The sequence below is a fragment of the Thamnophis sirtalis genome, unplaced genomic scaffold (assembly GCF_051295495.1).
Source record: "Thamnophis sirtalis isolate CommonGarterSnake01/CBP01778 unplaced genomic scaffold, rThaSir2_p1.2 scaffold_1, whole genome shotgun sequence".
Lineage (NCBI taxonomy): Eukaryota > Metazoa > Chordata > Lepidosauria > Squamata > Natricidae > Thamnophis > Thamnophis sirtalis.
Window position 1 is genome coordinate 134841859 of NW_028261381.1, and position 22742 is coordinate 134864600.

A 22742-nucleotide genomic window follows, 5' to 3' on the forward strand; every position below is an offset into this window, starting at 1 on the left:
GGGTTTCTTGCCATGTGCGCGGCCGCGCGGCCGCGCACCTTAGAGGGAACAGTGGACCCGGCGTATAACACGCAGTATCGGCGTATAACACCAGGCAGGGTTTAAGCTTGCAATTTTAGTTTTAAAACTGCGTGTTATACGCCGATAAATACGGTATGTGATACATGTAGTCCTCCACTTACAATTGTAATGGAGCCCAGAAATTCTATTCTTAAGTCATGATGGTTGTAAGTTGAGGCACCCACATGACTGGACCCATTTTTTTAAGCCAATAGAACCCATGATGGTGAACCTATGGAATGTGTGCCGCCAGCTCCTGTGTGCATTTGTGCACCAATCAGCTGATTTTTGGCCTTCTGGAGGGCGGGTGATGCCGTTTTCACCCTCCCCAGGCTTCAGGAAAGCCTCTAGAACCTGGGCAGGGTGAAATAGTAGACCTGCGAAAGTGGCCCCCCCCCCGTCCCCCAGAAGCTGGAACGGATTGTTTCTGAACTTCTGGGCCCATTTTTCGCCCTTTCTGGGCTTTCCTGGAGCTTCGGAAGGGCAAAAATGGCCTATCCCAGCTCCCTGGAGGAAATACCAAGCTCAGCTTGGAAGTGAACAGTGGGGCGTGCTTGGGGGGAAGCATGGGGGATGTGCATGTGGAGGGGAGGGCGCTTTGCCATCACTGCAATAGACTATAAACAAATATGTAGCATCTGTTTAAGATAAAGCTCAAGCGAATAAATTACTATTATTTTAAATATTATATGTTATGATATTTTTGAATCAAGCATTCACCTTACTCTGAATATATTATAATATATTTAAAGTGTGTAAATAGTTCTAGACACAGATTTGATAATAGCAACATATTTTATTAACTTTTTCTGTCTGGTAACTGAATGCTTTCCTAAAGAATTCAAATAAATTCAAGCACTTATAATTTCCTCGTTATATATTCTTTGTTTTCTTACAAGACCTATTTCTTGGTGTGTTCTCCCCCCTGGATGGCATGCTGACTGGCAGATGATCTCTTTTCTCTTCTCATACAGTTGATTATGCAGGATAAAGTCTGTTTTTTTTCCAGTCATGTTATCCAAAATTTGAAATGGCTTTGCAATACCAATAGCATATAGACTAATATACTGCACCATAGAGCTTTACAGCACTCTCTAGGAGGTTTACAGAGTCAGCATAGTATGCCCAATAATCCAGATCGTCATTTTACCGACCATGGATGGATGGAAAACTGAATTGAGCCCTCTATAGGGCTCAATTCAGTCTTCTATCCTTCCGAGGTTGGTAAAACTCCAGGCTGTGAGCAGAGTTTGCTTGCAGTATTGCATTCTAACCACTGCGCCACCAGGGCTCCATTGCCTGATTTTGGATGGACAGCAAACATGGCTTCATTCAGAAAAGTTTTAATTCTGTTGTGATTTCTGCTCTCTCAAGCATTGTGTTGAAGAATATTGGATAGCATTTTCTATATAATCTTATAACTAGTTATGTATTTATTCATTCAACCAATAATCACTGTAGTCTGGTAGCACTCCAGCTTGTTAACCAAAAAAGTTCATAACAAAAACATCCAGAATAAATATTAATAGTGTACCAATAAATTAATAATGATCACTCAATGAAAAGCAAAGACCAACAATAATACAAAAAAACCCTGATGACAGCTGCTCAGTTCACAAAAGCTCTTTGGAACAGCTCCATCTTCAGCATTTCCTGAAATGAATAGACAGAGAGAACCCTTCTGATCTTGGCTGGAAGGCTGTTCCAAACCGCAGGAATTGCCACATAAAAGCATTACCTCTGTGCTTCAGCCCCTCTCACTTCTAGAAATGAGAAACTACCAACAGCTTCTTCTAGGACAATCAAGTTAGTTGGATTGATTCCAGCTTGTAGCAGTTGTGTAACTCAGTTAAAGAACAGTGGGAAATAACTTAGCTTTTATGTATTAATTTTATTTTGTTTTGACAAGAGTGGAACTGCTTATGCTGACTAATAAGATTTCAATTTAAATAATTTTGTGCCAAATACTGCAGCCAAGGAGATGGAATGTCCAAGAAAGGACATTTCCACAACTGGGCCAACTGGAGTTAAACTTATTACTGCATCACTGCAGGATTATAAACCATCTATAAATTTTATAAATGAAATAATTAATAAATAAATGGTGGTCTATAAATTGTATAAAGAAAAAATAGCAATAGCACTTAGACTGTTTCAAAGTGCTTTACAACCCTCTCTAAACGGTTTACAGAGTCAACGTATTGCCCCCAACAATCTGGGTCCTCATTTTACCAACCTTAGAAGGATGAAAGGCTGAGTCCACCTTGAGCCAGTGAGAATCAATCTGCTGGCAGTCGGCAGAATTAACCTGCAATACTGCATTCTAACCACTGGGCCACTAGGGCCTTCAGTTCACCCCTGAGGTATTCTATCTTGTCCATATAAAAAAGGTGTATTTTATTCATTTTTAACTTTACATTTGGAGACCACTCAACTCCTAGAAGACTAAGGGCTTTCAGAACACCTCAAAAGACCAAACAATTAAAAATAAAGTATACACTAGGGTAGAAAAGATCTGTTGTGACGAAATGGAAACAGAAGTGAAATATATGTTTTCTTACCTTAATATGTTTTACACCACAGCTAACAAGTTTGTTTGGTTGGTACAAATCCCAAGAAATGTCAAATATCTGAACAGGGGACAGACAAAAAAATGTTGGTCTTGAAAATAACATTAATTATAGAGAAAAGCAAACATATTTAGAGAAATACATCCACATCTCCTTATCTAATAAATTATATAAGGTTTTGCTGGAAATATTTTGTCCAATAGATTTTCTTAAACTTCTTAAATATTTGTAGATTTATAATACAAACAGGTAAGGTTGTTAATTTAAATCATCATGAAAGCCAATCAAGGCTCTTTGCAAGAAGAGTATAATACTAACCATATTTAATTCACTGTAATTTCCTCCTAAGCAAATATGGGTAAAAAGCCTTACATAGAATCAAAAGTATAAACTATGGATTGTCACTTATTTGTGATTCCACTAGAAATGGTTGGATCAAACTTTCCAGACACAGAAAAAGGTTCTTGAAATATACAGAGAGAGTAAATAAAATTATACGTACTCTGTCAGTGTGACCAGGAGCCATGGACAACATTTTTCCTTTTCTCCAATCCCAGACACAGATTGTATTTTTTGAATCCAAACCAACTGAAAGCAAACGCTAACAATTCCCAAAATATTAAAGGAGAATAAAAGAAAACATTAATACTCCAATGATAATACATTCTGAATGATTCAGGTTGTGTGCGGGAGAGAATATCAAGAATACAGCATTTAAAAAAGTAAATAATGTTTTACAGTGTTCTGAAAAGATAGGGTAAGTGGTGGGTTCCGGGCGGTACGGCCTGGTACAGCTGTACTGGGAGTAGCCGGGAGAAGCAGCCACCATAGCAGTATGGTGGCTCATTTGGCCCACCCACCCACTCATGTTCTATGGGCGTTTAATACCATGACCGGCCCATTGAGCACATGCGCACAGCGTGTGATGCCTGTGCAACCTCTGCCGGGCAGCTGGGTGTTGCAGGGCGGTGGTGTGCACTTACGCACACAGTGTGCGTGCCCTTCTAGGATGCCAGGCCCCCGTGTGCAGCGTACTGGCTGAGCCTGGGTCCAGAACCTACCACTGGATAGGGTAAAATCCAAAGAACTACATGGAGAAGCTTCAGTAATGCTATATTGCTTCTGCCCCTTTCAGAATCCTTTGCCTTTCTAATGGGGAGGTCAATGTTAATGTTCGATGCAGTTATAACTTATAAGGCAAACCTACTAATAACTGTTAGTGATAAATCAAGTTCCCTCTTCTGCAGCTTTTGAAAACATCGTTTTACAAATTTTCAGTTAGAGGCAGGCTTTGGATTTCACTAAATATTGAACCAAATCTAGTTGATTTAAATAGATTCAGAAGGTACCCAAATCAGAAGATTCAGCAGGTACCCAAATCATTCTTCTGAAATCCAATCTGATTTGAACCATATAAAATTTTCACACACAGAGAATTTTCTAGGAAGAAAATTAATCTTCAAAATTTACATATTTTTCTTTAAAACTCTATGACATATAAGAGATACTCCAGGTTGAGAAAGATGCAGAAAATTCTGCAATTTGTAATTGAGCCTTCCAGTTTGAATGGTGTAAATCTCAAATTTGCTACTACAAAGTTCAAGGAGAGGAATGCTGAAGTAGGATTTTTCTAGAATCCAGTGCCCTTTATTTAAAGAGTTTTGTTAGATTCTTTTGGGAGAATAAAGGGTTGCAATATAGTATGTCAACTTGGAATATGCTGAATCTTCAACTTTTGCTCCTCTGCTGTACATTCATCTTTACTAAATATCCTATTAAATATTCTATGCCTTTGCTATCAATTTAGCATGTCCTGGGAGACTCTTACATACTTTTTATTAATTATTCTTCCCAATAAATTTAATTATGACATGAAAATATTTGGAGATATAATTAACCTTAATTACATGTTTATGATGTATGCCACTAAGATTCAAATTACCCTCTCCAAAATAAACAAACAACTTATTAGAGGACGAAGAAGTGAATCATCTACATTCTACTCGCAAAGGTGAAGACTTTATATTTCTATGGGAATAATGCTACTAGTATCTTTCTGAACTTTTAGATATGCATTCAGAAAGGGCATTTTCATATGTCATTTTCATAAATGCTGCTGACAAAATAAGCAAAATAGAAACAAATGCCCTTTACTAGAAACAAAATCGGGGGGGGGGGGGGATTAAAAAGGCATGACATACATTTTAAAAAGGGTGGGAATTTGATAACCATCTTGCCTTTTGGAGTGACTCCCAGGTTGTAATCAAACCCACAGAAGTTAAGTAAGTTTTAGATTCTTGCACATTTCTCCCTTCAGCCTATTAATAATTAACTTTGCCAAACTGAATCCTACAGGCAATGATAATCTTTATAAACATTTGTATAATTTCACCAAAAAATAAAAATGTTAACTTTTTACACCGGTATTAAGTAGCAAAATGTAAAGATACCTAGATCATAAGCCATTGTTTCTACGGGTTTAAAATTTGACAGACTTCCTTCTCCAATTGTATTCATGTTTGTATCATTCAATTTGTGTTGGATTGTAAAAAGGTGGAAGACCTTGAATGGTTGCTACTAGAGATCAGTGATAGATATGCTTTCAAAATCAACTTCTCTTCTGGGTTTACAATCATATCAGAGGAGCTCAGTCTAAAACCAGTTAGGGTGTATTTGAATCAGACCAGTGGCTAATGCATAATTCAATTTAAAATATTTACTTTAAACACAGTTCAAAGTAAATTGGAGTGATCAACAAAATGGTGGGTGCAGCTGAGCGTTCAAAGCCTCACCTCTTTTTAATTGGTTATTAAGAATATTTCTAGGCCACCACCACATGATGCCTCTTAAAACAGGGCAGACCCTTGTTTGCTATCATGCCCACCATTTTGACATTATTGGTCCTGGTTAAAAAGCAATGAAACAAAGTTTACACAGGACAGGAGAAGAGGACAATAAAGGCAAAATGCATTATAAAAAGACGCTCTATTGGGAAATCTAAAGAAAGGAAAAAGTGTGAAGAAGAAAACTATAAGTGGGTGATCAGTCTGTAAGACAGATAAAAATAGACAACTAAATAAATTCAGAATTTAAACACAATGGAAAAGTTTGGAAAGAGTTTCAGTGCTTTTTAGCATGTCTACATCTTACATTTAAACAGTATCATTCTGACTAAAGACAGAAGTAATGGGAGTTATAGATTTGGGATTTAGCATTTTAAGTGACACAACCTTGTTCTTCAATTTTTCATTTAGAGAAATTAGATAAAATTCATAGAATTTCAGAGTAAAATCAATAGACATGGTTTTTTTTGCATATTTTCTAATATTAAATATATCTAATATTAACCAGTAACTGGAATTTGTCTTTATATCTAGTGCCATATAGGAGTAAGAGAAATGGTAGATGAATGAACATTTTCCATAGTGTTTCCATATGGATAAAACTATGCATGTTTCAGCAATTTATTTAAAATAAACATTGCCTTTTAAAAATAACACTTTGAAACTAGCGTGTAAATTATATCAGTGGAGAATCATAATGTTTGCCTAAATTAAATCCATATGGCCAAACAGGAAAATATATCTAAAATCAAATGTTATTTTCTTAAATCTGTTATAGACCATAAATAACCATGTGTCGTATACAAACAAATAAAAATATTTGTATGTGACTTTTGGGAGAGGGAAATGAGAGTTTGATTTCTGTGAAACAAGGTACTACATAAATATGAATGAGTACACATTTTGCAGATATATATACATATATATTTATATTTTATATATGTTTATTATTTCCATTAAGCATTGACTAGAGACTATAGGTAGCCCTTGATTTAAAACCTTTTTTTTCAGTGATTAAGTAAATCACCATAGTCATTAAGTGAATTCAAAGTCATCAAGTGAACATCACAGTTGTTAAATGACCCCATTGTTCATTATGGAGCATAATTTTATAATAATATGGAGCATTATGGAGCATTTTTGCCAAAAAATAGAACTAAACAAAGGTTTTCAGCAAAAGCAATGTAAATCACTGTCATGTGACCACAGGACATTGCAAACAGTTGTAAATGTGGATCAGTGTCTGGGTGCCCAAAATGCGGCCATATGACTGCAAGGGGGAGGCCATTGTAACTTTGAAAGCGAGTTGTAAGCATCTTTTAGGGGTCTGTCAAAATTTCAAATAGTCAATAAGCTGAATACTACCTTTAACTGTTATGATCTGTCTTTCTTCCGAAACCTCAGGACAACTTTAGGAACTTATTTTTTCTATAGAATTAGGAAATTGATTGCCAAATTCAGAATTTCACTCTTATACAAACACTAAGCTGGGTGCCACAGTGGGTCAATAATTAAACCAGCAACCAAAGTTTGAGATCTGAGCATCACGTGACAGCACAAGCACCCAGCCTCACCCTAACTCCTGCCAACCTATCAGTTTGAAAGTATGCAAGTAGATAAATAGGTACCACCACGGAGAGAAGATAACAGTGCTTCATGATATCAGCTGGCCACATGATCATATAAATGTTTTTGGACAGCGTTGGCTCTATCGCCTTGAAATGGAGATGAGCACTACTCCTTATAATTGGCAACAATTAGTGGAGTAAAATCCGCAGGGACTCCTTTTAGCTTTACAAAAGCTGAATTTACACAGTAATGTGCTATATAATGCAATTTAATTATTAGAATGATAGACCATTTTAACTATGTAAATAAGCCTTAATGTTCTCATGTTTATGAACACTTTTATATATTTATTTTAAAAATTAAATATCTCAGTGTATCATCCAAAGCTAGTCTATACAGTAGAATTTGCAGCGAATTATGCAGACATTAAACAGAATAATTAATAAAGATACATACCTGACCATCTACATCAAATGCCAAGCAAGCTATACCATGTGTATGAATATCTTTCATTACTGATACAGTTTGTACAGTGTAGGTGTCCCAAACACAGATATATGGTTCTTTCCCAACTTGGCCTGTTGCTACCAATACTCGATCAGGATGTAAAGCAAGGCTTGGACAAAAAGAAGCATAAACAAAAGTTAATAACTTTTGAAACAGGACTTCTATAGTCTGAATTTCACTGTGTGTCTTAAACATATCTGGAATTATTATTCTGAACTTCAGTATAACAAGCTCTCTGAATCTTTCTAAAAGCAACTTTCTAGTTGAACAGAAAAGGAATTGCTTTTAAGAATACTTTTCAAATGGTAAATTGGCATAGAGCAAAAGCATGGAAGAAAGAAATCCATTACTTGTAAACTACATCCTGCTAATATCTTTCATAATCCATATAATCCAAGGATAACAGATAACTCATTTAAGAATGCAGGGATTTATTCACACTTGAGTTACTAGATATGTCACTTGAGGTGCTACCACTTATTATTCTTCAAGATCCGGAGACACAGTATATAGAAACAAATGTGGATTTATAACTTTATTATTTACTTTCAGAGCTAATAGTTTCACCCATTCACCATGGGACTAAGCACATTTGATTGCTGGTGTATGCATTTTTTCACTCTAAAGTACTACATAGCATTTGTGTATGAGTACCAATTATATATTTTCAGTTCATAATAACATAATAACCATATATGTACACCATAACAATATGGTTACAAATCTGCCAGATATCTGGAAGTCCCATCCAAATTATCACAACAAATGCTAAAATCTGACATGTCACCGCTGACTCCTGGCAAAAGAAGAATGTTCTCAAGAATTTTCTATTTCCTAGAATGGACTATGTAGTTTCAAAATTTACAGAACAGTCTTAAATGAAACTGATCAAATAATAAAAGATACACTGAAAATGTTGCATGGTCTTCCGAGTCAAGGTTCCCATTCCACAACAACATGAGACTGCCCTTGAAGACTGCCCATATGCCTTGAAGATTATCCTGAAGAAAACAGGAAACAGTCCACTTTCCTGATACAGAGAGGGACAGCCTTCTTTAAAAAAAATATTATTTAGAGAAAGGAAGTTACTCAAAAGCTTCCCCATTATATCCAAAACAGGAAAGCCATAACCTGCTCTCTTGGAAGCAGCCCCATAAAAACAGATAAATCAAACAAGCGTCTGTTCTTCTGCCTTCTCCCTCTTCTATTTTATTTTATGTTACTGTTCGATATGAATGTTTCGCTGAAAACCACTAGCTTTTGGGGATATTTTAGGGAAATGATTTTTCAATGCTTTACAAAGGCAAGAAAGTGGTTTGAAAGTTCTGGCTAACCTCAGTTTCTTGAGCAAGGGATGTGTTTATGTGACTAGAGAGGACTTCATGACCAATTATATAGTTGGGATGCATTATAAATTTATCATATTTTGAGATGTGTTCCAGAACAAAAAGGTAGAGAACTCCTAGTGAAATCAGCTTTAGAAACCAAGCTGGTCTAATCAGATGAAATCAGCTTTTTTTCCCCCTTTGTTATGTCCCATCTGGAAAACTGTGCTACTGCTGCTAATTTAGGAAGATGCAGTAAGTCATCTTGCAGTCATTTAACAAATATCAAACCAGAAAATACATTGTATCCACTTCAGTATATTTATTCTAAATGTCACTGGGTCTACAACTCATTAATTGTTTAGCAGCAAAAATATGGTTGATTTTCAAAATAAGCTGCAAAAATTTGTTGTAGTTTAATTATTCCATTAATTTACTTACATGTAAAGAATAAACTTTAAACTATTATCTTATGCCCTCAGCTCCTCAGCCTGTTGATTTGACATAGTAAGTCTAAACATACTACACATTTTAACATTTTTTTTCATTTTAATGTATTGCAAATATTTTAAAATAAAAATTTGATATAGAATAAAAACCACATCATTTTCATAGGAAATAGGATGCCTTGTTTTTAGCAACAATTTCATAGTAGAGTAGATGCAAAGAAATCTGGCTGAATCTCGAAATAGGGTTGGGAGGGAAGTTGGAGTGAAATTTTCAACAGCTAATGCCAGACAGCGCTGACTATGGTGACCTAATAAATCAGTGGCCTTATTTTGTACATGTGTAGAAAAGAAGAGAAGGCAGAGCTGAAGGGTGGAGTTAAAGTCATCATCAATTTAGTCTTTGCATTGCCACAAGAGATCCAAGTCCAACCCCCATTGAATTCTGTTGACCTTTATCTAGTGCCAATTTAGTGCTGACTGTTAGTCGACCAGATTCTTGGATATAGTTATGAGCAATAAATCTGAGCTACAACTCAATCTTCAATTACTGTGCCTGACAAGGCAGCTTCCTACTATCTCATGCAGAGAAGTAGCTATACCCATATCCTTTACTGCCAGTTGAACAAAACAGATGTGAAAATTTTACTGAAAAAAATTCAGGAAAACAAATATATAGGAAAAAAACGCTACATAATTATATTTTAAGCTAGTTATCTCAAAAGTTCATGTATTCTTTAATTCATTTTCACATACTATTAAAAAGATTTCCAGAAGTTAGATATTATAGGAACTAGCATCTTTCAGCCACATTCCAGATTTAAATGACTATGAATTCATACATCTGTACTCGTATTATGTCCAAATATAATAGCTAAAGATATTAATCTTTGATTTTTTTCAAATCTAATATCTGAGAAGTTACATTTTCTAAGTACACAAAAATAATGTACAGCAATGTAATATAGTAATATTAGGGCAATGTGGAGGTAAGCTGATACTGTAATAATGCAAAATAATCTAGTGGCCTACTGCTTTCTGTGTTTTTTTCCAGTATAATATTGATATATTACTGATATAAGATATGTTTTTGATTTTCATTCTAAACATCCTTTCTTACTTAATATAAACTGCTTTCTTTAAGCTTCTCTACATATTTAAGAGTTTTGGATAACTATATCTGCTCTGCTGATACTTGCTAAACAAATCTGAAGAACCCTTTGCCACAGAATTCTCTGAATCCCGCAAAACGCTAAAACTGTTATAATTCTTCTCATCGACTTCTCCATCCAATATCTAAAAACAAAGCTGGACAGCTCCCGTTTTGAAAAGAACCTTGGCTAGTTTTCCTTCTACATTGGATGGTATCCTTTGTGCTGGACAGCTCCCCTGCTGTTCATGGAATTTGCTTCTGTTCCTGCAGTAGGATTGGTGACTGCCTTGGCTATACAGTTACAATAAGACTGAAATATCAACTGCTGAACAGAATCTTTCTTCAGTTTTCTTACAAATAATGTACCCTATGAAAAATGCTCAAATCTCAACACTGAACATCCTACTGAGTCCTTCACTGACTTATGAGGTTTCCCTAGATATGTTGATTTATAAAATTTATCTTTACAGCTTTATGAGCAATAAATGTGTGTTTGTCTTAAAATAAATTTGACATTCCCTAGGTGTTGGCTTATTTTCTTACTCTAGAGAAAATCATACAGACCCACAATCACATTTACTAATTTCTGCAAATGATAGTAGTATCACATTTAAAAACAGGGTAGAGATTTGTTAATGTGTATTATTGTTGGAATATAAAAGCGACTAATTCCATATGACATGTACTTACTGTAGAAAACAATAGGAATTATGCTAATAGCAATAATTGTATAGTATACAATATACTATAAAGAACAAATGTTTTTATTGGAAATACAGCTATAACATATTTGACACTGATGCTTCAAATAATGGTATATTCTAGTGAAATATACTTTTATCTATATGTAATTATGAACTAAAATATGAGTGATACAATAAAAATAAAATATTTATTTAAAATCATATCTCAAAATAGTCTCTATTTTTACTGATAGCTCTAAGAAAGTTAATGAAAGATTTTAAAGCATTTATTTTGAGCTTGGAAGATTAACGTTTAAGGAAAAATGTAAGACAATCAAAAATTCAGTAACAAGAATTGTTTTATTTCTACTTTGAAAGTTGTGTATATTCAAATACAATACACAATTATTAAATCCTAAGTGAAAACCAATTCCAAAACAATATTGTAATATTATTTTCTAAGATTTCGCCAATGTTATGCTATGATTGCCAACATTACTTAAATAAAAGTGTGATTCTATTTATTCATATAAAACAGGACTACTAGCACAAGATAATATTCAAAAGCTTGAAGAAATGGGTCACAGTTATATAATACATCAACAGTAAACTTCTGCAAGTTTACTGATTTGAATTAATGGGAGGAATAATGAAAATCCATTGCCCAGGACAGAGCAAAAATAGCATTATGTGTCAATTTGTTTATTAATAAATGAAAGAGAATAAAACTAGATACCAGTATTATTTTAACTAAAAAAGCATACTTGATAGGAATGGAAAAATACACCCGTTTAGGACAAGATAAATACTATCCTCCAATCAGCCACTCACAAAGTTTGCAATGCTTCAAAATGTACACTGTTCAACTGTAGACAATTTCATAAGGCAGTGGAAGGAAAAGAAACAGCAATATAAGAAAATATTTCCAGGTGCCTTTGATAATATTGAAGAAGCAAAAAAACTGTTGTTATATTAGAAGTGCACCTTCAATTGATCAGATGAAGTTTTTGGAAATTGAAGACCTTTCCTTACTTACACTAGCCACAGCACCAACACACCCTGATGTTTAGAAGTTGAGTCATGGGTTTCTTGTCTTTTTTGGTTTGAAATTTTTCATTGCTTATCCATGTAGCTTCTTCAGTCACCCAAACTATTTGGATATGCAGTGAAACATTCCAAACCAACAGAAAAGAAGTGCAGTTGCCATGACTCAACTTCTAGACATCAGGGTGTGCTGGTGCTGTGGCTAGGTGACTTTTGTACAACTCTTCTCTAATGCATGAGAATTTCATTGACAATACACCATTAACTTTTTTTGCACCATGTCCACGATATAACCCTCATTTTGTCCCAAACCAAGTTAGATGGGTTTAAGTCCATACCAGTATCAAAGTAGTTCTTATTCCTATACCATCCGAGGCCAGATTCATGGTGTGTAAAATCTATTACCGTGTTTACCCGAAAATAAGACAGGGTCTTATTTTCTTTTGACCCCCAAAATAAGCAATTGGCCTTATTTTAGGGGAGGTCTTATTATTTTTGAGGTGCAGGAGGTAGCAAGCGTGGTCACCTCATGGCTGCTGCTGTGTTGCAATATTTTTGGAGAAGGCTTATTTTCGGGGGAGGGCTTATCTTAGTGCATGTGCTCAAAAGCCCAATTGGGCTTACTATCTGGGGAGGTCTTATTTTCAGGAAAACAGGGTAGGCTTATGACCCTGTACCTTAAGAGTAAAGTCAATTATGGTTACTGACACAGAATAAAGGCAGGCTAGCAATTGGCAAAGGAAACTGTGTAGTTCATATAAGGATACTGTAGTTGTCTCTCAAAGATGTGTGGACAGCAGTTCAACTTGACTACGGGAAAAGGCTAAAAAGAGGTGAAGTATGAATCAAAATCAGAGATGCGGTATTCATTATGTGAATTCCAATTTCACACACTAGCCAAAAATAAATGGATTCAAAACCTCTACTTCATTCTCAGGAAAAGGAGGTTACAGTTGCTAAAATGTAAGTTATAAACTAAAGATTTTTTTTCAGGAGATTATTTCAGTGGATCTTAGAAAAAGAAAGGAACTGCAATGATCAGAAACCAAACGTTAATGTTTGGAATAAAACAGATAAGCAGAAGTCTCATAAAAGAAGAAGAAGAAGGAAGAGAGCTTCGAAGAATTCCCAGCTACTACAACGCTTCTAGGGAATGAAATCAAGCGGGGACTCGGTGCCCTACGGAGGGCGCCCGCCGATTGTCCTGCGATCATTCCCGCAAGGACGGTTCCAAGGAAGGCTTGGAGCAGAACAAGGGAGAAGGTCTGGGGAGGAAGAAGCGGCATCTTACCTGATGATGTCGTCCTGGTGCCCCAGGTAAAATTTTTGCCGGTGATCCCGGGGACTATAGACCACTCCAACCCCCGCCACAAAATACACGATCTCTTTGGCGGCCGTGTAGTAAAGATTGTTGCGGCATTGGTGACCTCTGTAGCCATAAACCCACTCCAGCCTCAAGTGGCACTTCGGGGCGCTTCGGTCAGCCATGCCTCTCCGTTCCCCGCTGGAGCGCCGAGGAATGGAGGGAGAGAGGAAGAAGTCAGCCGGCTCTCTGCGCCACGACCGGGGTCTTCCTTCGCTTAATCCTGAACCGCCAACATGGAATCGTCTCATGCAGCCGCCGCCGCCAAGCCGCCCGCTTCAAAGAAAGCGTCGCGCACCGCGCTGAGCTACGCTCCTCCGGGCAGCGCCTCTGCTGCTGTCGCCGCTAGACATGGCTACGCGGCGGCAGTGCTGCCCCCATGGCTCGACGACCGTAGTTATCCACCTGCTGGGCCCGACAGCCGACCCAGCGCGACGGAGGCAGAAAACTGCAAGGGAGGCTGCTAGGCGAAGACAACCCCACATGCACACATATAACACCCGCGCGCCCGTCGCCGCCGCCGCGGAGGTACGCGCGGCTACTTGGCTGCTGCGTCGTCGTCGTCGTCCTCCCGAAACCCGCGGGCTCTTCTCCTGCAATGTCAATCCACCCCCGCCCCCCCCCTTCTCCCCACTGCGGCTGCGCGGTCCCCTTCTGTTGGCGGCGGCCGCCGCTCCCCTTCTGTTTTTCCCGAAGGCTGCCTGGATGTCGGAGTGATGCTTTTCGTCCGCTTCCTTAAGAGGGGCTACGGTGAACGGTTACCCGGTCTTCATTTAGTATTATTATTAATTTGAGCTGGGGGCCCTTTCACGGCCAGCCTTTCCCAGGGCAGCCCTAGCCAGTCCTCGCGTCTCCTAAGAGCCACATGAAGAGGGGGGTAAGGGGAAGCGAAAGAGGCGAAGCTGCCTGCGAGGGTAAGCTGCTTTGCAAATAAGGAGGAGGAGGAACGTGGTTCTAGAGCAAAGAATATCCTAAGCATATCAATTTAAAACAATAACAAAACACCCTTTAAGTAAGGAACCAGACTGCTATTCCAAACCTGACAGAATCTCACTTTCCAGTAGTAAAGTGTCCATAAACGCAGATTTCATTTTTTATTTTTTTATTTTATTTGGTTTGTCAAGCATGTTTGAGAAAACAAGTATAAATATGAATATAACATATAAGTATAACCAGGTATAAATATTTACATAAGAAATGAGTACAAATAAATGGGAACAGTAGGACAGGGAGGGAAGGCATGCTAGCGCACTTATGCACACTGCCTTACACACCTCTTAGGAATGGGGTGAGGTCCAAGATAGACAGTTTAAAGTTAGGTTTTGGGGGTTTCAGGATGTAACAGAGTCAGGTAGAACATTCCAGGCATTGACCACTCTGTTGCTGAAGTCTTATTTTCTGCAGTCAAGTTTGGAGCGGTTTATTTTGAGTTTGTGTCTATCAAATTCTGAAATGGAATTTGTTTTTGAAAAGCTTCTGCAAAATTTCATTGTAAGTGTGGATAAATGTTTAAGCTGCAAAAAAGAATGGCTTGTAGCTGTGTATAACTTCAAGTTGTCTACCTAAGTGCATGTTAAAATGCAGGACATGTGCAGTCCAAGCCTTGGTTCCTGAACCATCTAAAGACAAGCGTGTCTCAATAGTACAGAAATTTGCTATGAAAGATATTTTCCTTCTTTCGTTCTCTCCTTGTTATTTTTCCTCCTTTCAGCCATCTAGAAACACTTTCCATTAATCATTCACGCTCAAAGTGCTTCTCCATTCATTTACAAATGGTTTTTTAATATGATAAGGAGTCAATTATGTTAAAAAGCCAGAAAGATACTGTATGTGATTCAGTGAATAAATAGCTAACTCCAGATGCTAGATTTCAAAATGCACACAAATGCAGGACTATTTATATCAAGACTTTAAGTATACAACTCTAGCCTATTTTTTTTTTTAAAAAAAAACAGGATGAGTAATATTTTTTAAAAAGAAAGCTAAATTCTGGATTTTTCTTACAGGGGATTTAATAATGATGGTGAAAATATAAACCTGACTAGGTTAGTGTTTTCGTATGGTATTTGTCTGAGTCTATACTCAGTTGTCAAGACCTTATGCTGTTTGGTTATTTTATTTGATTCCATTTGCAGATTGTGCAGTAGAAAAGAATGATATACAACATGTGAGAAATGCTTCTTTTTGACATAACCACATCTATATTTGGGATAATGTTAGAAAGCAAAAATAAAGAATAAGTATACCACAAGAACAAAATCTGTTCCAGGCATTGACAAATAACTGGCAGAGAAAATTTCCATTGTTGAATGTCTTGGTACACATATTTTCTTTCAAGCCTTGCATACAGGGATGCAATTACTTTGGATCTAATACTTACCATGGAAGCATGGATGAAAAAATCAGGGATACATACTGGAAGAAAAGATTATGATTAACTCAAAAAAGAAGCTAGATACAATCCAGTGGCTTGAAATCCTGAAAGAGGACAATGTCCAGTAAAGAAGAAAAATCCTAGAAAATGCAATTATAAAAAAATACTTACTAGTAGAAAAAAATGGGAGGCCTGTTTAGAGACCCACAGAACTTCCCCCCCCCCAAAAAAAATTATAGAAAGTGGGGGAAATGGGGAAAGGTGCATAAAACCAAATACCAAGGCAATTGCAAGAAACTAAACCTTGTGTCAGAAAGGTTAAATGTCAGAACAAACTGAAACTTGCAAGAAATAACCCAAATAAGAAAACAGCATTTTCAGAAACAAATGATACATTAAAAACAAAAAAAGCCAAAAGTATTGGAAGAAAAAAGAAGGGATAATGGTGAGGAAGCAGAACTTTTAAATACTATTTTCTGCTTATTTTCACTCAGGCAACAAAGCTCCAGCTGGCTATGAAATAAAGGAGCTGCAGCTTAGGATAGACAAGGAGCAAACACAAGAACACTTAACTAATTTAAACCAGCAGGATGAATTACAGGTAGTTCTTTACTTAATATCTGTCACTTAGTGACTTGTTGAAGTTATGATGGACTTCCTTGGGAACACATACAATCTGGATTCTAAGTTCCGATGGTGGGGCCACCACTCTTGTAGTTATGTGATCACATTTTGGGCTCTCCGCAACCAACTCACATTTATGGCAGTTTGCAGCATCCTGCAGCCAGATGATCACTATTGATTGTTTTTTTCTCAGAAACTGGCAATTTTTGGCAGTTTTTTGGGGGGTGGGAACATCTGCTGAGGACAATGAATTCACTTAACAACTGAGATATTCACTACAAGAAATATTGTTATTTTATGTGAATATACAAAGATGAGAGTCAGGATCAGTTTTAACTGAAACAGTTTCTTATATTTATAAAATATAAACATAGGTAAATAGGTGATATTTCAGAACTAACTTGGAAGGCCTGTAATTCCATTGGCACTTGGGGGATGGGGGAACAACACTAGTAAGATTACATACCTTATTATCAGTCTAATTTGTTGACAAGTAGATAAACAGGGAAGGTCCTCTTATGTTGATCTCAGGAGTTTAGTTTTTGACTATTGAGTAGGATACCTTACATAGAGAGAGCAGGTCAGGTTGCCTCATGTTAACCCACAATGTTATTTATAAACCATGACTAATATCTTAGTGTTCAGATGAATCCAGCAATTACTGTGTATTCAACCATAATGAAAACAAATTATAGCTTAGCATAGTATGCAAAGTCGGGTCCTATGTATATTTTTCCTTTAACTGGCTAGCATTTCTTAATACCATCTAATACTTGAGTAGACTGCTAAAACGATTCCAAGATTTCAGAGACTGAGTGAGAGGAGAAATGTAGGGCTATGATATCTGGCTAGCAAAAATTGGGGGATAATTGTTCCAGCTAATGGTCATCGGAAATTTTGCAGCTCAGGTAAGTGGACAGGTTAAAAAGGGAAGCATAGATAAGTATTATGGTACAAAGCGGCCATTTAAATGCTGCTTATTTTCATACATTTGAAATAATTTTAAAATCTTTGTTTTTTACTTAAACTATGAAGGAGCTTCAGAAATAGAATGTGTCCTTTCTCAACAATCTGTAATGAAGTAAAAATCAAGTGGTAATTATAAAAAGTAACACTAAACACATACAAAAAAAATATAACAAATTAATATTTGGACATCACTTTACAAGTCTTTTTAATTTAGTAAAGAATTTAGCAGTTGATATAATCATATTCAGAACTGCGGAAAATCAGAACTGCAGAAAAATGATTACTGCCAACTTGCCTTCCATTGAGGACTTGTATACCACACAGTCAAAAAGAGGGCTGTGAAAATATTTACAGACTCCTCACATCCTGGACATAAATTGTTTCAACTCCTAACCTCAGAACAATGCTATAGAGCACTGCACTCCAAGACAACTAGGCACAAGAACAGTTTTTTTCTGAATGCCATCACTCTGCTAAACAAATAATTCCCTTACCACTGTCAGATTATTCACTAAGGCTGCATTACTATTAATCTTCTCATCGTTCCTATCACCCATCTCCTCCCACTTATGACTGCAGGACTTTAACTTTTTGCTTGTATCCTTACAATTTATATTGTCAGGCAGCCGGCTTCCTTTTGGAATCTTTGGCTTGCCACCCTTCTATCTATATGCTATTTCTATAGTGGGGAAATGCGAGGGGGATACCCTACCAAAGCCGAAAATGTACTCCGTGACTCCCAAAGAGATGGTTGAATTGAGGAAGTACATCAACATCAATTTGAAGCGGGGCTTTATTGAACCAGCAAAGTCGAAAGTAGCAGCCCCCAGTGCTCTCCTTGTCAAGAAAACCGAAGTACAACAGTAAGAAGGAAGATGTGGTTCACCCCATCCTTTCTTCCTCCCACCAAAAGGCGGCCCAAGTCACCACCCGAAGCCAGGATAAGCTGATGACAGCGATGAAATCGGCACTCCCAGCAGACCCGTGGCTCAACAATAACAAGGACATTCTAACGATGAATGATGGCTTAGCCTGGAAGGGGTCCAAGCTTTATGTCCCCACGAGGTTTAGGCTGGAAGTTCTACAGCGAAGCCATGATGCGAAACTAGGAGGCCACTTTGGATTCCTAAAAACGCTCCACCTCACCAGGTGCCAATTTTAGTTGCCAAAGATGAAATCGGAAGTAGAAGATTATGTAAAAAGGTCCAAGTATGAACGGAGCAGCAGAGAGGGCCAATACAATGATGGAACAATACATCCCGTATTATGTGGGCTATGAGCAAGACAATTGGTTGGACTTGCTACCCTTCGCCGAAGTGGCGTACAACAATGCAGTCCACAGCAGCACTGGATTCACTCATTTCCAAATTACTAGTGGCATGAAATTTGTTCCCATGCCTGAGCTGCCTAGAGAACCTCCCTCCTCCATGTCTCTGACTGAATGGATGGACACGCTAAAGAAAGGATGGGAAAATATGAAAAAAGCTCTAGCGGAAGAGGCAGAAGCCTACAAAAAGCAATCTGATAAACACTACTCACTCCAACCCCCATTCTGTGTGGGGGACAAAGTTTTCATATCTACCAAATACATAAGATTAAGAATGCCTAGCAAGAAATTTGGCCCAAAATTTCTAGGTCCATTCCCAATAGTGAAGATAATTAACTCAGTTACAGTTCAACTCAGTCTACCCAGAATTCTAGGGAAAATTTACCCAGTATTTCATTGTAGTTTATTGGGTTCCACCACAAAACCGCGGACGACAAAATCGCGGTCGACGAAAGCGCTGTGACGTCATCACAGCGCGACGAAAAAGATCGAAAAATGTAAAACTAAAGCGAAAACCTTACCCTAACCCCCCCAAACCTAACCCTAAACCTAACCCTTAACCTAACCCTAAACCTAACCCTAAACCTAACCCTTAACGTAACGAAAAACCTAACGCTAACCTTTAACCTAACGCTAAACGTAACGCTAACACTCTAACCCTAACCCTTAACCTAACCCTAACCCTAACCCTTAACCTAACGCTTACCTTTATGTGAATCGGCTTGCTGTAATTTAATTTTTATTTCAATTTTTTGATCTTTTTCGTCACGTTGTGATGACGTCACATACGCAATTTCGTCGACCGCGCTTTTGTGGAACGCGGTTTTGACGGGTCACGGTTTATTGAAGCCAGTAATTGGGTCCAGCATAAGACCTTATATCCAACCTCCCACTCCTCCTGTAGTGATAGAAGGGAAAACACATTATGATGTGAAAAAAAACCTTAGATTCCAGGCTGTATAGGGGTCGCTTACAGTATTTAGTGCATTGGAAGGGGTACCCTTGGTCCGAAGTTACTTGGGTGAAAAGCTGGAACCTAAAAGCGGATAGGTTAGTAAAACAGTTCCATGATAAGTTTCCCGATAAGCAGAACAGTTCCCCTGGAGGTGGTTAATTCTGTTATGTTAACCTCTACATTATTCTCTTTTCAGGAAACATTTTTCTTCTGAGGAGATGCTGCCTGTCAGGCCTGCAGCCAGGTTCCTTTTGGGATCTTTGGCCTGCCACATTTCTATCTACTATGCTGTTTCTATAGTGGGAAAATGGGGGGGGGAATACTAAGGAGTAGGGTGTGATGTAAGCAAAATAAAATTCCTTTTAGATTGCCAAGGTAATCCTTTGTCTTGGTACCTCTGCACCTGACCGGAACTGTATGGGTGAAACTGCCAGCATGGCAGTGGAAGATTGGACCATGTGATGGACTTGTGGGTGTGGGTGCAAGATCTTGAACTTTCAACTGGGTGGGGGAAACCGGGAAGCTTTCAGATTCGGGTTTTCCCAGATATGCCAAAATGACTCTCTTAATAAATTGGAACTTTGAGCAATACTTTGCCTTGGAATATGATTTAATTTTGGATGTTATTTGGAACCCTGACATTGATATTGTTTCCTGGTTGCTTATTTGTACCCTATGACTATCATTAAGTGTTGTACCTTATGATTCTTGATGAATGTATCCTGCCTTTTTATGTACACTGAGAGCATATGCCCCAAAGGCAAATTCCTTGTGCATCCAATCACACTTGGCCAATAAAGAATTCCATTCCATTCTATTCTATTGATAACAGCTGATGGAAACACAGTAAATTAGATAGCTATCCAGAATCCTTCCAGTGAATGTGTTCAATTTCACTTGATTGTTCAAACCAAATTCAATCTATAATTAGTACAATAATATAACAGTTAAGGTATTCAGTATAACTTGTGATCATTAATGACAAAAAACAGCTTGATACACACAACACATTTTTCTATTCACTCCAAAGAAAAATGACCTTGAATTTAAGAATATCTTTCCATTCCAAAAGGGATTGATATACTAAAGTATCATAAACATCAATAAAGTATTATATTGACAAAATCCTTTACAATGTTGTCAATCTAAGATTGCAAACATGAGCTGAAAGAAGTCCTGGATGTTTTTTCCTTTTCAAAAAATACTTGCATGTGCACCTGTGTGTCATTTAAGCATGTCTACATATACCTGGCAAAAGATAGAAACTATAAGATTCACAATTTATAACATAAATGGATCCCAATTATCTCCCACATATGGAAATATAAACACACCCACATGTATACGTATTTTTTTCAGAAAGAAGAAAAGAAAAGAAAAATTAGTTTTGGGGTGGAGGATTACATCCAAATCCTGTTTGACAGACTCTTTGAACTGAGTTCATTTTGTGTTTTGTTTTTTTTAGCAGATCATAGTTAAGGAAATTGCACTTTTCTTTGATGTGTGAAACATCACTAAGTTATTGAGTAGGGTTCAGACAGGGGTAAAGGACAGTTTCAGAACAGAATAACAGTTGGAATTGAACTTGGATGTCTTCTTGTCCAATCCCCTGCTCTGGCAGGAAACCCTATACCTGTACCATTTCAGACAAATAGTTGTCCAATCTCTTCTTTAAAACTTCCAGCATTGGAACATTCGCAACTACTGGAAGCAATTTGTTTCAGTGATTGTTCTGTCAGGAAATTTCTCCATAGTTCTAGGTTGCTTCTCTCCTTGATTAGTTTCCATCTATTGCTTCTTGTCCTGCCTTGAGGTGCATTGGAGAGTAGCTTGACTCCCTCTTCTTTGTGGCGGCCCCTGAGATATTGGAACACTGCTATCATGTCACTCTTAGTCCTTCTTTTCATTAAACTAGACATACCCAATTCCGGCAACTGTTTATGTTTTAGCCTCCAATCCCCATGTCATCTTTGTTGCTCTTCTCTGCACTTTCTAGTCTCAACATTTTGTTTTACATCATGATACCAAAATTGGATGCAGTATTCCAAGTGCATTTTAAAGTAGTATTAACACTTCACGTGATCTTGATTCTATCTCTCCTTTAATGCAACTGTGTTGGCTTTTTTGGCAGCTGCTGCACACTGCTGGCTCATGTTTAAGTGATTGTCTACTAGAACTCCAAGATCCCTCTCACAGTTACTACCACCGAGCCAGTTACCACCTATACTATACCTGTGCATTTGCTTTTTCTTGTCTAAATGTAGAACCTTACTTTTTTCACCATTTCATTTTTTGTTAGATAGAGCCCGATGTTCAAGTCTGTCAAGATCCTTCTGTATCTTAAGCCTATCTTCTGGAGCGTTGCCTATTCCTGCCAGCTTGGTGTTCTCTCCCACCTCCACCCCCATTTTATCCATAACAGTAACAATCCTGAGCCTTAAGGAGAGAAAAATTGTCCCCAGATTTTCCAGAGTTAACTCAATGTTCAGGATTTTGCATAACACGCTGAACCACAAATTAACCACATAGTACATTCTCGTATCATACACCAAGCAATATATTATTTTCTCAAGTTTGATTTGGTTAAAAATAATGAAATGCGTTTATCTTCTATGACTAATCAAAGATGATTATTAACGGCTATTGAGAAATAAAGTTATATTAACTCTATTTCTCCAAGTTATTTCCTCTGCAGTGATTATGAAGTTCAAAAAACCATCAACACATGAAATTTCTTGGTTCTGCGCTCTATTAAAATCTGCTACTTTAGCATTTTTCATGCCACATAACGAGAGGAAGGCAGAGAAATCAGTCGTAGTCCGCAACCCCGAAAGGTTTCAGCAGTGATTGCTGGCGCTGAAATGTTTGACTCTCCCTTCCGGCCCGTTCCCTTCTCCGAGACAGGAGAGAAACACAATCTCTGGCCATTC

At 37.5% G+C, this 22742-nt stretch overlaps 1 protein-coding gene across 1 annotated transcript in view; it reads right to left on the reverse strand.

Moving 5' to 3' along the window:
* EML5 (EMAP like 5) overlaps positions 1-14104 on the reverse strand; it is a 92355-nt gene extending 78251 nt beyond the window's left edge. Inside the window, exons 1-4 of the mRNA XM_087725306.1 lie at positions 13492-14104; positions 7499-7658; positions 3133-3231; positions 2622-2690 (exon numbers count right to left, since the gene is read on the reverse strand). Coding sequence (XP_087581432.1) covers positions 2622-2690; positions 3133-3231; positions 7499-7658; positions 13492-13814 — 651 coding nt within the window. The 5' untranslated portion in view covers positions 13815-14104. The remainder of the gene's footprint in view (positions 1-2621; positions 2691-3132; positions 3232-7498; positions 7659-13491) is intronic.
* Between the last annotated feature and the right edge of the window lie 8638 nt (positions 14105-22742).